The sequence below is a fragment of the Eriocheir sinensis genome, chromosome 33 (assembly GCF_024679095.1).
Source record: "Eriocheir sinensis breed Jianghai 21 chromosome 33, ASM2467909v1, whole genome shotgun sequence".
NCBI classification, from domain to species: Eukaryota; Metazoa; Arthropoda; class Malacostraca; order Decapoda; family Varunidae; genus Eriocheir; species Eriocheir sinensis.
In genome coordinates this window covers 14,464,272-14,476,760 of record NC_066541.1, presented here as the reverse complement: position 1 = coordinate 14,476,760, position 12,489 = coordinate 14,464,272, and the positions used below count along the sequence as shown (strand labels likewise).

General features: G+C 43.2%; 1 protein-coding gene across 3 annotated transcripts in view; it reads right to left on the bottom strand.

Moving 5' to 3' along the window:
- Window positions 1-12,489, bottom strand: part of LOC127006762 (uncharacterized) — a 201,330-nt gene that overhangs the window by 52,770 nt on the left and 136,071 nt on the right. For all 3 annotated transcript variants that reach the window (XM_050877044.1, XM_050877046.1, XM_050877045.1), the window contains 3 exons: window positions 11,659-12,410; window positions 7,944-8,060; window positions 3,088-3,306 (listed from right to left, as the gene is read on the bottom strand). In XM_050877044.1, the coding sequence (XP_050733001.1) occupies window positions 3,088-3,306; window positions 7,944-8,060; window positions 11,659-12,410 (1,088 nt within the window). The remainder of the gene's footprint in view (window positions 1-3,087; window positions 3,307-7,943; window positions 8,061-11,658; window positions 12,411-12,489) is intronic.

Below are 12,489 nucleotides of genomic sequence, written 5' to 3'. Positions count from 1 at the left end.
AACATTCTCTTTCCTCAAAACACTCACTCATCACGGCGCCCGCAACATTATAATTTATTTCTTAATGAACTCTTTGTCTGGAAACTAAATTACTCCCTCCTCTCCTTCCTCCATCTGCACTCCCTTCACGACGTGTATAAAATTATTCTTACTCAACCTTTGTTTCATGCGATGCGAAAACGGATATTACATGGTCTAAAAACGCCTCAAGTAATACACGCACACACTCACTCACTCACTCACTCACTCACTCACCCCCCCATCCTTCAACACCTGATATAACATAGTGTTCTCGACTACAAAACAATATAAACAACAACTACTACTACTACTACTACTACTACTACTACTACTACTACTACTACTACTACATTCCCCCCCCCCCCCGGTAAAGTTCGAGTACCGCTTCAGGCAACGCAACTCAACGCAATACTCGGTTACCCGGCGCGGCCTAATCCATTACTCGCAACACTTGATACATAGGCCTGCAACGCACGTAATTTAATACAATATTCACAACAACGAACACATAATTTCCAACCCCCGCTTAATCTAACTTTGAAGCGTCAACCATTAACACACACACACACACACACACACACACACACACACACACACACACACACATATGCAAGGACGATGCAGCACGTGTTTGACAGCGCACAACACACCGTGGGACACACTTTACAACACACACGCTTAATGCAACACAAGAGCTCGCCCGCGTTACATGACTCGCAACACACACACACACACACACACACACACACACACACACGAACGCAACACACACACGAACGCAACACACATCATGTCTAGTGTGTTGCATAACCTCCTTGAAAGACAAACTTTGCGGAAAAATAAACATTCACTCAACACTAACGGAGAGAGAGAGAGAGAGAGAGAGAGAGAGAGAGAGAGAGAGAGAGAGAGAGAGAGAGAGAGAGAGAGAGAGAGAGAGAGAGAGAGAGAGAGAGAGAGAGAGAGAGAGAGAGAGAGAGAGAGCAACACAACAACACAGGAGTAAGTGTGTGGTGTGGCCCAAACTGTTTTCTCCAAGTCTTCCGCGGCGTTAAAACGACGAACAGTGTAAGCAGAAATGGTGTAGCGAGGGCGGGAAGCAGAGCAAGAGACCCTTTTGTGGCGTCTTGAGCGATGGAGGAATGGAAGGAGACGAAGAGAAACAGGGGAAGAAGGAGAAAGAGGAGAAGGACAGGGAAAACAAACAGGAGGAAGGAAGAAAATTAAAGAGAAAAAGGGATGTAAGAAGAGGAACGATGCAAGAATGTATGGAAGAATGGAAGGGGACTAAGAGAAACAGGGGAAGAAGGAGAAAGAGGAGGAGAAGGACAGGAAAAACAAACAGGTTTAAGAAAGAAAAGGAAAGAGAGAAAGGGATGTAAGAAGAGGGACGATGCAAGAATGGATGGAAGAAATGGAGGGAGACGAAGAGAAACAAGGGAAGAAGGAGAAAGAGCAGGACAGGGAAAACACACAGGTGGAAGGAAGGAAAGAAAAGAGGGAAAGGGATGTAAGAAGAAGGGGATGTAAGGTACGATGCAAGAATGGATGGAAGGAATGAAGGGAGACGAAGAGAAACAGGGGAAGAAGGAGAAAGAGGAGGAGAATGGCAGTGACAAACAAACAGGTGGAAAATGTAAAAATAGAGGCAGCAGACGGACGACAAAAAGAGACAAACAAGAGAGCGAAAGGGTTGTAAGAAGAGGAGAAGAAAGAGGGGAATGTAAGGGACGGAAGAAGAGAGAAGTAGACAGAGGACACGAAGGAGCAGAAGAAGCAAAAAAAAAAAAAGAGCAAGGAATAAAGGTGAAAGAAGAAGAATGTTGTAGAATGCTTTAAAAGGCAGAGAAAAGGAAGTCACCTTAATGGAGGAGAAGGGTGAGGAGGAGAACGAGGAGGCGGCGGAGGAGGGAGAAGGAGGAGGAGGAAGAGGAAGAGGAAGAGAAGCTAAAAAAAAGAGGTAGAATGCGATAGTAGGCGTAGGAGGTATAGAAAGGAAAGTAAAGGAAGATGGAGGAGAAGGAGGAGGAGGAGGAGGAGGAGGAGGAGGAGGAGGAGGGGGAGAAGAAGAGGAAGAATATAGGAAGAGGAAGTAAGAGAGAAGGGGGGAAGACGCCTTAATGGAATCACTAATGACGGCAAACATAAACTCGTAAAGGTTGGTTGGTACAAGACTGTCCGTTGCTGAATGGTGTGTGTGTGTGTGTGTGTGTGTGTGTGTGTGTCTCGACCCTGTTGACAGCAAGCACTTGAGTTTCTATACACCGATAATGACGATAGGTATGGTGTTGATAGCGAAACCTTGCACGACAACAAAACGACCCTAGAACAAACTACGTATTGTGACGGTGAAAGAGAACCAACGACCCAGCGAACTATCGACCCGTTACGTTACTAAGGCAGACGCAACTGGAATCTATACTCTTTTACCTTCTTCACTGCTAAGCTTCGCATCAGCCTTTTTATTTTCCTCTATTTCCTCCTTGTTATGATTGGAAGCTCTCAAGAGGGAACTAACTTTGATCAACTCAGTTCATTAATGCAAGGGTTAACTACGCCCTACATTTATTCATTTCTTTAAACGGTAAACTTCGCAATAGACTTCTTTTTCCTGTATTTCTTTTTTGGTATAATTTAAATATCTAGAGAGGTCTATATTTGATGTACTCGACTGACTAATGCAAGAGTTAACCTAGACCTACATTCCTTCATCTTCTTGTCTGCTCCTTTTTATCATTCTAGCTACGGTTTAAATCTCTAGAGGGAACTATACTTGATGAACTCAATTCTCTAATGCAAGAGTTAACCTCGACCTACATTCCTTCATCTTCTTGTCTTCTCCTTTTTATCATTCTTGCTATCGTTTAAATCTCTAGAGGGAACTATACTTGATGAACTCATTTCCCTTATGCAAGAGTTAACCTCGACCTACATTCTTTCACCTCCTTCACTGGTAAACTTTGCAGCAACTCAATTTAGCTATTCTCCCTCCTTTCTGTGGCTTAAAACCCTCAATATGGCAGTATGGAGACACATGTGGAGCTAAATAAGTCACGTCACACTCACGGTACATAGTGACGGTGACAGACACGTCGGTGATGTTGGCCGCGACGTGTTTGTGGGCGTGTGTGGTGAGGCGGCAGGTGAGGCGGGCGTGGTGGTGGTGAGGGGACAGGTTGCCAATCTCTAGCACGTTGTTAACTACGCCCGCGCCGCCCACCGCCCACGAGGACTCATGCTTCACCCCGTCCACCAGCCACACCAAGGACTCCACCTTCGCGCCTCCTGTGGGAATGGAAAGTTGGTGGAGGTTAAAGTACTGTGTGTGATGGAGTATGTTCCTACCAGCGTTGCTAAATTATCGTACACACCGTATTGCATTTTCGTAGTTTCTGACTGATATCTATAGCAAAAATAAACAAACAAACATCAATAAATAACAGTTTTAACGCTAACTTTAATATTCTTTCGTTATTTGTGTAGGTACGAGAGTGTGAGGCTTAAAAATGATAAAATACAATGTGGTGAATACGATAATCTAGCAACCCTGGTTCCTACCCCCACCTCGTCTAACTACCACCCCAGGGACCCCACCGCGGCGATCCTCTTTAGTAGAAAATGTGGTACTTTCAGATATCGTGCTGTAGATGATCGTGGTGAGAGTATATGAGTATTGACGGTCATTAGTTTGTTGTTCCTCCTCACCCTTGTCTTCTACTTCATCTTTTCCTGTTAGAGTGGAAGATTGTTGCACGGTAAAATATCGTATAGTGTGTTTTCTTTTTCACTTCAACCCCGTCGTACTTTTTCCTTTTTTTTTCCCTCTACCTTTTCTTCTCCTGTGGGATTGGAAGCTTATAGCACGGTAGAAAATAGTACAGAAATGTTTCGTATTTTCATTTTCACCGTCTCATACATAATTCTTTTGTTTTATGGTCAAGGAGAATGTATAAGGGCAAATGATTGGGAAAATACGCCCTCATATCACTAATCCCTCACACAGGACAGAAGTATTGATATCATGGTCAGTTTAGGTTGGGGAAGAGTCTTGGCATTCTCCTCTGTATATGGTAATTGTTACATACATAGATAAAGATGGTAATAAAAAGTGACGGCGGGTAGTAACTATTTCATCACATCATTCATTAATCAAACCACGTAATCACCTTCTTCCTTCTGGTTATATAATGAGGAGCTATTGTCATTGTTATATGGTATTGTATGGTGATGGGGGATGATGGTGGCCAAGATAATGATGACTGATTTACTGATTAACGTCCTGAGAAAATAATGTCCGTAGTAGGGTATTATAATAGATTAATTAGAAAAACCTTTTAGTTTAATTATTTGAGAGTGAAGAGAGGTGAAGTTGGGCCGTGGAGTTTTATTAGGTACGATGGTGAAAAGTGTACGGAAAAAAAGCGTGAAGGTTCGTAGCTAGTAGTCGGTGGAGATAGTGAAACGCGGCAACACGGGGCCGTAGAGTTTTTCGGGTGGTAAACAAACCCCTAAAACGAAAGTGAGGAAAGGGCTTTAACTGCTTTTCTGTCAGTAAAATCACGATGAAAAGAGACGAATTATGCAACAATAGTCAATTTCCAAGGATAGTTAAGGTGACAAAAATAGTACAGGTATAGTGATGAAAAATTTATTAATTAATGAGTTGATGGAAGGAGAAAATCATATCAAAAGAAGAGTTATAGTGCTAATGTGGAATGAAGGTAAGCTGTGTATAGTTGATAAAGGTGAATGGTAAACAGGAGGGTAGTGAAAATGATCGTGATGATAATGAATGATGGTGAGCGGGTGTATAAGTGGAAACATTAAGATATAGGTGAAAGTTACGCCTTGGGAAACTGTGAGGATGGGTATTGTTAATTAGTAGAGGGAAAAGGTGTGTGTGTGTGTGTGTGTGTGTGTGTGTGTGTGTGTGTGTGTGTGTGTGTGTGTGTGTGTGTGTGTCCGTGTGTGTACAGGTGTTGCTGCGGATAATAATGGGGGATGATAATGATTACAGAGACGAGATAAATGGTAAGATTGGACGAGCGAGAGAGGAGGTGATTAATGTGCCGTCTGAGTGGGCCATTCGGGTAAGTGGGGCGCGATATAAAGTGGCAGAAAAAGTAGATGAGGAGGTACATAAAGGCAAGGGGAGGAGAACAAAGAAAGAAACTGATAAAAAGACATTAAGTGGGGGAGAGAGAGAGAGTGGGCTAATACGAAATGAATAAAAGAAAACGAGATGGTGTTTAGAGAGAGAGAGAGAGAGAGAGAGAGAGAGAGAGAGAGAGAGAGAGAGAGAGAGAGAGAGAGAGAGAGAGAGAGAGAGAGAGAGAGAGAGAGAGAGACAAGTGCTGTAAATCTATCGCTCGTGGTTGGTCGGAATGTGATATGAAAATTGTTGGCGATAGTGTAAACGTTGGTCATGGTGGTGGTGGTGGTGGTAGTGGTGGTGGTGGTAGTGGTGGTGGTGGTGGCGAGGGTGCAGAACGTGAATATTCCTCACTTACATAATGGCCTTTTTTTGTGGTGCAGATGGACTCAATTATCACAGCTAATTACAAAAGCGTCAGTCAGCTCTTTAAATTTATTCTTCCCTTGTGCCGAATACTCCCCCGCTTTTTCTTTTTTTTTTTTTAGATTTTTCTTCTTACTTTTTAGGGGTCATGTACTACTCGAAGCTGTATTTATATCTGTAAGTCTTTGTTCCTTGTCATATATGCGATAACCCCGTAAATTTTCCATCTTTTTTTCATCTATTTTTTCCTTCTTTTAACTTTTTCCATCTTTTTCATCTTTTCATCTATTTCAAATTTCTTTTCTTTCTTTTTGGGAGATATTTAGTACTCAACGCTGCATTCATGTATGTAATCCTTTGTTTCCTGTCATGTATGCACTAACCTGGTAAACCTTTTGACCAAGTACTTTTTCATCCTTGTCTTCTTTCTTTTTTGGATATATTTAGTACTCAACACTGCATTCATATCTATAATCCCTTGTTCCTTGTAATATATGCGACAATCTTGTAAACTTTTCGACATTGTACCTTTCTCCGTCGTACCTTCTCTTCCCCGGTCCCATTCATATCGTAATGCCTGATATTCTCCGTTCCCGTGACAGTTCCAGTTTCAATAATCTCACTCCTTGAATAATTTTACCGTAACAGCATAAAGTTAGGAGCTACGTCACTCATTTCTTCCCTCATTATCAGTCAGTTATCACATATTAGGGAGAAAAAAGTAATGATATATGATTGCATTTCTCTGTGGTTGAAGTATACCAAGAGCGCGCGTCAAATCGTTGTCAAAAAGAATGAAACGATGAAGCTGTTAACGTATTATTAGCTCCATTTTTTTTGTAAGAATTGCTGGAAAGTTAAAGGGGAAACTTTTTTTTGTCTTTTTCTTATATCCACCCAACCTGCTTTATTTGGTGTTTTTTCTTGTAGTCTTCTTTGTTTCCTGAGACCGTCTCTAGTGCTGTATACATTACGGGGTAGAATAAGGAAACTTCATCAAACAAACCGTATCTCTTTTATGTCCTTCTCTTTTACACATCCATCGTATAGTCCCAGTGCATCTTATCTTTATTCATCTCTCCTCACTGTTTTCCTCATTCTTCATCTTATTCCTCCCCTAGTACCGTATATTTTAAGAGATGAAAAAAGTAAACCTGCTCAGTATAAGATTGTCCTAGGAAGTCACATCTCTCGTATTCCATTCTCTCTTAAGCATCCCTTGTATATTCTTAGTTCATTTTACCTTTACTCATCTCCCCTCAGTGTTTTCCTCATTCTTCATCTTCCTGCTTGAGTCCCGTGTATAGTAAATGGTTAAAAATAAAAAACCTCTCAGTATAAGATTGTCCTAAGAAGTCACATTTCTCGTATACCCTTCTCTTTTAGGCATTCCTCTTTCATCTTATGTTTATCCATCTCGCCTCAGCGTTTTCCTCATTCTTCATCTTCCTGCCTGAGTCCCGTGTATAGTAAATGGTTAAAAAATAAAAGAAAACCTCTCCAGCTTAAGACTGTCCTAGCTAACCCCATTTCTCGTATACCCTTCTCTTTTAGGCATTCCTCTTTCATCTTATGTTTATCCATCTCCCCTCAGCGTTTTCCTCATTCTTCATCTTCTTCCTCCTCGAGTACTGTATATATATTAAGGGGGTTGAAAAAGAAAAGAAAACCTCCAGCACAAGAGTGTACCAGCACGCCCCACCCCTCGTATGCCTTTCCTTGTAAACTCTGTCTTTTATGGCCGTGACTCAAGCTCCTCCTTCCCCCCCGTCCCCCACTTTACTACTCTACCTCCCCCCTCCCCCCGCCACCACTCCACTTCGCCTCGCCTCACCTCGCTTCGCTCGCCCCTCCTTCCCTTTTCCTGGCCTTATCTTACCTTTATCTCTGCTTCCCTTCCGCGCTCTCTCTTCATTTTCTTTTCTCTGTTCTTTCTTTTTTATACGCCTTCCTTTATTTTTTCTTTTTCCTTATCTTACAGTCCTTTTGGTTTTAAGTCGCTTTTTTCTCCCTTTTCTTTTATCTTTCCTTCATTTTTTTTCCTCTCCGTTCCTTGATTATGATTTCCTCTTTTTTCCTTCCCTGTCTTTCTTCTAGTCTTCCTTTTTCTTTCCTTTTCTTTCCATTTTATTTTCATCTCTCTTTATTCCATCCTACTCCTTCCCGTCTTGTCCTGTCCCATTTCCTACCTTCCCCATCTTTCCTTTCCTTTCCTTTCCTTTCCTTTCCCTTTCCCTTTCCTTCCCTCAACTTACCTTCCCTTCGCTTCCCTTCCCTTCCCTTCCCTTCCTTTCCCTTCCCTTCTTATTCCATCCCATCCCATCCCAACCCAGCTCACCCCACTCCACACCATCCCATCCCATCCCATCCCATCCGATCCCTTCCCTTCCCTTCCTGTGCTCACCGTGTTGGGCCCTGCAGGAGAGCCTCAGGTGGTGTCCCTCCGTGAAGGGTCCTAAGGCCGATCCTGCGCGCACCGGACGCTCTGAGGAGTCTAGGATCTCGAGGCCCGTCACTGTTTCTGTGGTGAAGAGAGTGGGAAAAATGAGGCGGAGGGAAAGGAAGAGGAAAAAAAGGCATGGAAAGAGGATTGAGAGAAGAGTTTTCTGAAGGGAGTTTGGAGGTGGAAAAGGAAGACAAGACACATATAGAATGGGAAATGGTGTGGGAAATTAGGGAAGGGAAAAGGGGAGAATAGATACGCAACAGGTAGAAAGGAAAGGGATATGGCTTGGCAAGTGTTTGTAAGGGGAATAGGCAAGTGTAAAGGATATGGGGAGGCAGGTGTTTGTGAGGGGAACAGGAAGGTAAGAAAGGCGAATAGATTTTCGATAGATAAAAAGGTAAAGGATATGGAAAGGCAGGGGTTGATGAAGGGAATATGGGAGTGAAAAGGATATGGAGAGGCAGGGGTTTTGAGGGGAAAAGGGAAGTGAAAAGGGAGAGGAGAAAAGGCGTGTAATAGTTAGAAATGGATATTGCACGGTAGACTGAGGTTCGTGAAGGGACGAGAGAGGGAGGCGAGGAAGGCAGGGCAACACGAATGTTTAAGCAGGGGACAGGCAGGTTTGTGTGAGGGGAGACAGGGGTGAGTGAAGAGGGGAAACGGCTGTGTAATGAAGGAAGCAAGTGTGTGATGGGGACGGAGGCACATGAGTGGGGAGCGAGAGGGATTAGTGGGGGAATAGGTACGTCTGTGTGTGTGTGTGTGTGTGTGTGTGTGTGTTTCAGGAAGTCGGTCGCATTACAATTATTGGAATACTATACATAAGGGGAAGGGAGGAGATAAAGAGGAAAACCTAAATTCAATGAGGGTTGCGAGGATTTAATCTAAAATGGAAACGCATAGAAAGAGAGAGAGAGAGAGAGGGTAAGGTGGCCGTTCAGACAGACCTGCACAGAAACAGACAGACAGACTGAGAAAGGACGACAAAAACAGAAGGACAGACAGGCATAGAGAGGACGACACACACACAAACAGACACAGAGATACAGACATACACGTGCTCAGACAGACAGATAGAGACACATGTTTGAAGGTGACAGAACATATAGACAGACACAGAAATACAGACAAATAACCACACAGACAGAGACAGACACATTCATCAAGGTGACCAGACAGACACACAAATACAGACACAGATAGACAGACAGACACACAGACACAGAAACATCCCCGCCAAGTATAATTAAAGCGGCCCACGGATGGATCACACTATGAGTTCAGAATAATTATGAGCGCTTAATGAGGGGCCGAAACGGGTCGCTTTCATCATTATTTCAGTATTACGAGTTGGGGAAGAGACGAAAACACACGTCCCGCCTGTCTCCAAACACACACACACACACACACACACACACACACACACACACACACACACACACACACACACACACACACACACACACTCAGAAAGATTTATTTTATGAGGTGAAAAGGTCACAAATATTTACCGTTTTATTGTGAGGGAGAACAAACGTGGAGAGAGAGAGAGAGAGAGAGAGAGAGAGAGAGAGAGAGAGAGAGAGAGAGAGAGAGAGAGAGAGAGAGAGAGAGAGAGAGAGAGAGAGAGAGATTGATATGTACATACAAACACACACTTACACAGACATACACACGCACACACCTGAAAGCATTATTTACTGTAATTGCCTGTAGAGATAAACAGAGAAAAACAAACAAAGCTTTCTTCAATTACTTTTGTGGTGTTATATTTCAGCAACTCGTTAATTGCTTTCTCTGGATTGAGAAAAAAAAGACCTAAAAACGTAAAACTCTACATGAAATAATTGTTCCGTAGAGAAAGAGAATATAATAGTTTTGGTTTTGAAATGTAATATTGGTGAATCTGCTTTTTATGGAGGTAGAAACAGGTTAATAAAGGTTTATTTAGTTCAAGTGAAATAAAACAAAGGAAACTCAGAGATATATGGAAAGAAAGGTACTAGTTAGGTAGGATTATGCTTCTATCTATCTATCTATCTACATCTATTTATCTATCTCTATCTATCTCTATCTATATTTATCTATATTCATCTATATCTATCTATATCTATTTATCTATCTGTCTATCTATCTATTTATCTATCTATCTGTCTATCTATCTGTCTATCTATCTATATCTATCTATCTATCTATCTATCTATCTATCTATCTATAGACTGATAGGGCTAAATTGATATATATATATATATATATATATATATATATATATATATATATATATAGAGAGAGAGAGAGAGAGAGAGAGAGAGAGAGAGAGAGAGAGAGAGAGAGAGAGAGAGAGAGAGAGAGAGAGAGAGAGAGAGAGAGAGAGAGAGAGAGAGAGAGAGAGAACCTCCCTCTTCACAAACGAGGAGACAGAAGCATAAAATTTAATTAGATAAGAAAATAAGAAAAAAATGAAAAGCATTAGAAAGAATAATTATTAGACAAATTTTGAGTTTTGAGTAATTCTAATGATTTAATTTTGCCACCATAAAATTATTGCGAAAATTTCTTTATGTACATTTCTCATATATACTTTTTAATACACTTTTTTTCTTGTTTTATGGAATTTTTTGAAGGTACTACTAATTATATCTTATCTTTTTAATGACAGTCTACAAAATGTTTATGTGACACCTTCCCTGATTAATTAAACCTGAGCTGGATGAAGGTATCTTACTCTCTCTCGGTGGGTTGTGTTATTTAGTTGTTTTCTTCGCTTTGTTGTTATTGAAGTTTTCCTATTGCCCGCTCTGTTCTCTACTTCATTGTTATTTTTTGTTGGTGGTATTGTTAGTGTTGGTATTGAAAACGGTGGTGTTGGAAGGGTGGAATTTGAGGTTGTTGTTTTCTAATTCGTTCTCTATTTTTGTTTCCTCCCTCCAGCCATGTTTATCCTCTTTCGACTCTTCAATTGTTTCCTTTCTTTATCTAAACATCTTCCTTTGCAACCTTTCATCTATCTTATTCACCCATTTTCAGCACCTTTCCACACATTCCTTTTCATTAGCTAGCCACTTCACTCACCCATCCATTGATCTTCGTGTCTAAATCATCTCTCGTCAGTCTTTCATGCATCTTCACTCGTCTCATCTTTCATCCACATTCAGAGGGTATATAGATAGACAAGGAAATGAAATGAGGGAAATGAGGAGTGAAGAGGGTATACAAGGAGTGCATTAGCTGGAAATGGAAGTGAAATGGTAGACAGGGGTTCGTGATGGGATTAGGGAGGGGGAAGGCAAGGCAACACTCATTTATAAGCAGACATTCACCCACCAAAGTCATCCAGCATCACCCACCTACCTACCTTGCACACTGAGGAGGGGTTGCTGGGTCCACATCTTCACTCGTCTCATGTCTCAACTAGTTTGTCATCCATTCATCCAACAAAGTCACCCAGCATCACCCACCCACCAGTTTTTCACCCATTCATCCACCAGTCACCCACCATCACCCATCACCCACCTTGCACACTGAGGAAGAGTTGCTAGGTCCTCATCTCTACTCGTCTCATCTTTCACACAGTTTTTCACCCATTCATCCACCAAAGTCACCCAGCATCACCCACCCACCAGTTTTTCACCCATTCATCCACCAAAGTCACCCACCATCACCCATCACCTACCTTGCACACTGAGGAGGAGGCGCTGGGTCCAAGTGGGTGACAGTCGGTAGTGGACACGGCAGCGGTACTCAGCCGTGTCATCCAGCGTCACTTTCTCCACCACCAGCACCGACCCGCCTCGCTCCAGCCGCACCCTGCCGCTGCTCAAATCCTCCTTGCTCACCCCCCCCTCATGGTCGCTGCTTTTGCTGACACTGCTGGCGTGATTGCTGCCGCCGGTCCCTCCCTCAACTCCGCCGTTGCTGATCACGTTTGCTCTCCTGTCTATATTGCCGTCTGATGCCGTGGTGGTGGCGGTGGTGATGGTGGTGGTGGTGGTTCGCCTGTGCTTGCTGACAGCTGCTCTACTCCATCTGTTCCTCGTTGGTGGTGGTGGTGGCGGTGGTGGTGGTGGTCGTCCCCAAATGGTGTTACGGGTATGGGTGATGCTCCTGCTTTTCCTCCTGTTTCTCCTTGTCTGCTGCTTCCTTCTCCTGCTGCCGCGCCTCCCCCGACACCTGCTGAGGACTTGGAATTTACACCTGCTGATCGCCTCCCTCCTGTGCCTGCTGACGTGCGGTTCCAGGCTCATGTATCTGCTGAAAGGCCCCTCCGCTTCCCTGCTGACGCTCCTGCTCCACCTGCTTCTACTGACGGATCTGCTTTTCCGCCGCCTGATGTGACTGGATGCCTGCTGGTTGGTGGCGTTTCTGCTTCGCCTGCTGAGGACGGCGTTGGATGATCCGTCAATGTGGTCCGTGCGGGCGTCGAAGCTGATGACGAAGGCGGTGAAGGAGGGATGAAGGAGGGAGGGGAGGAGTTAAAGGAGGGAAAAAGAGAGGGAACGGAGGG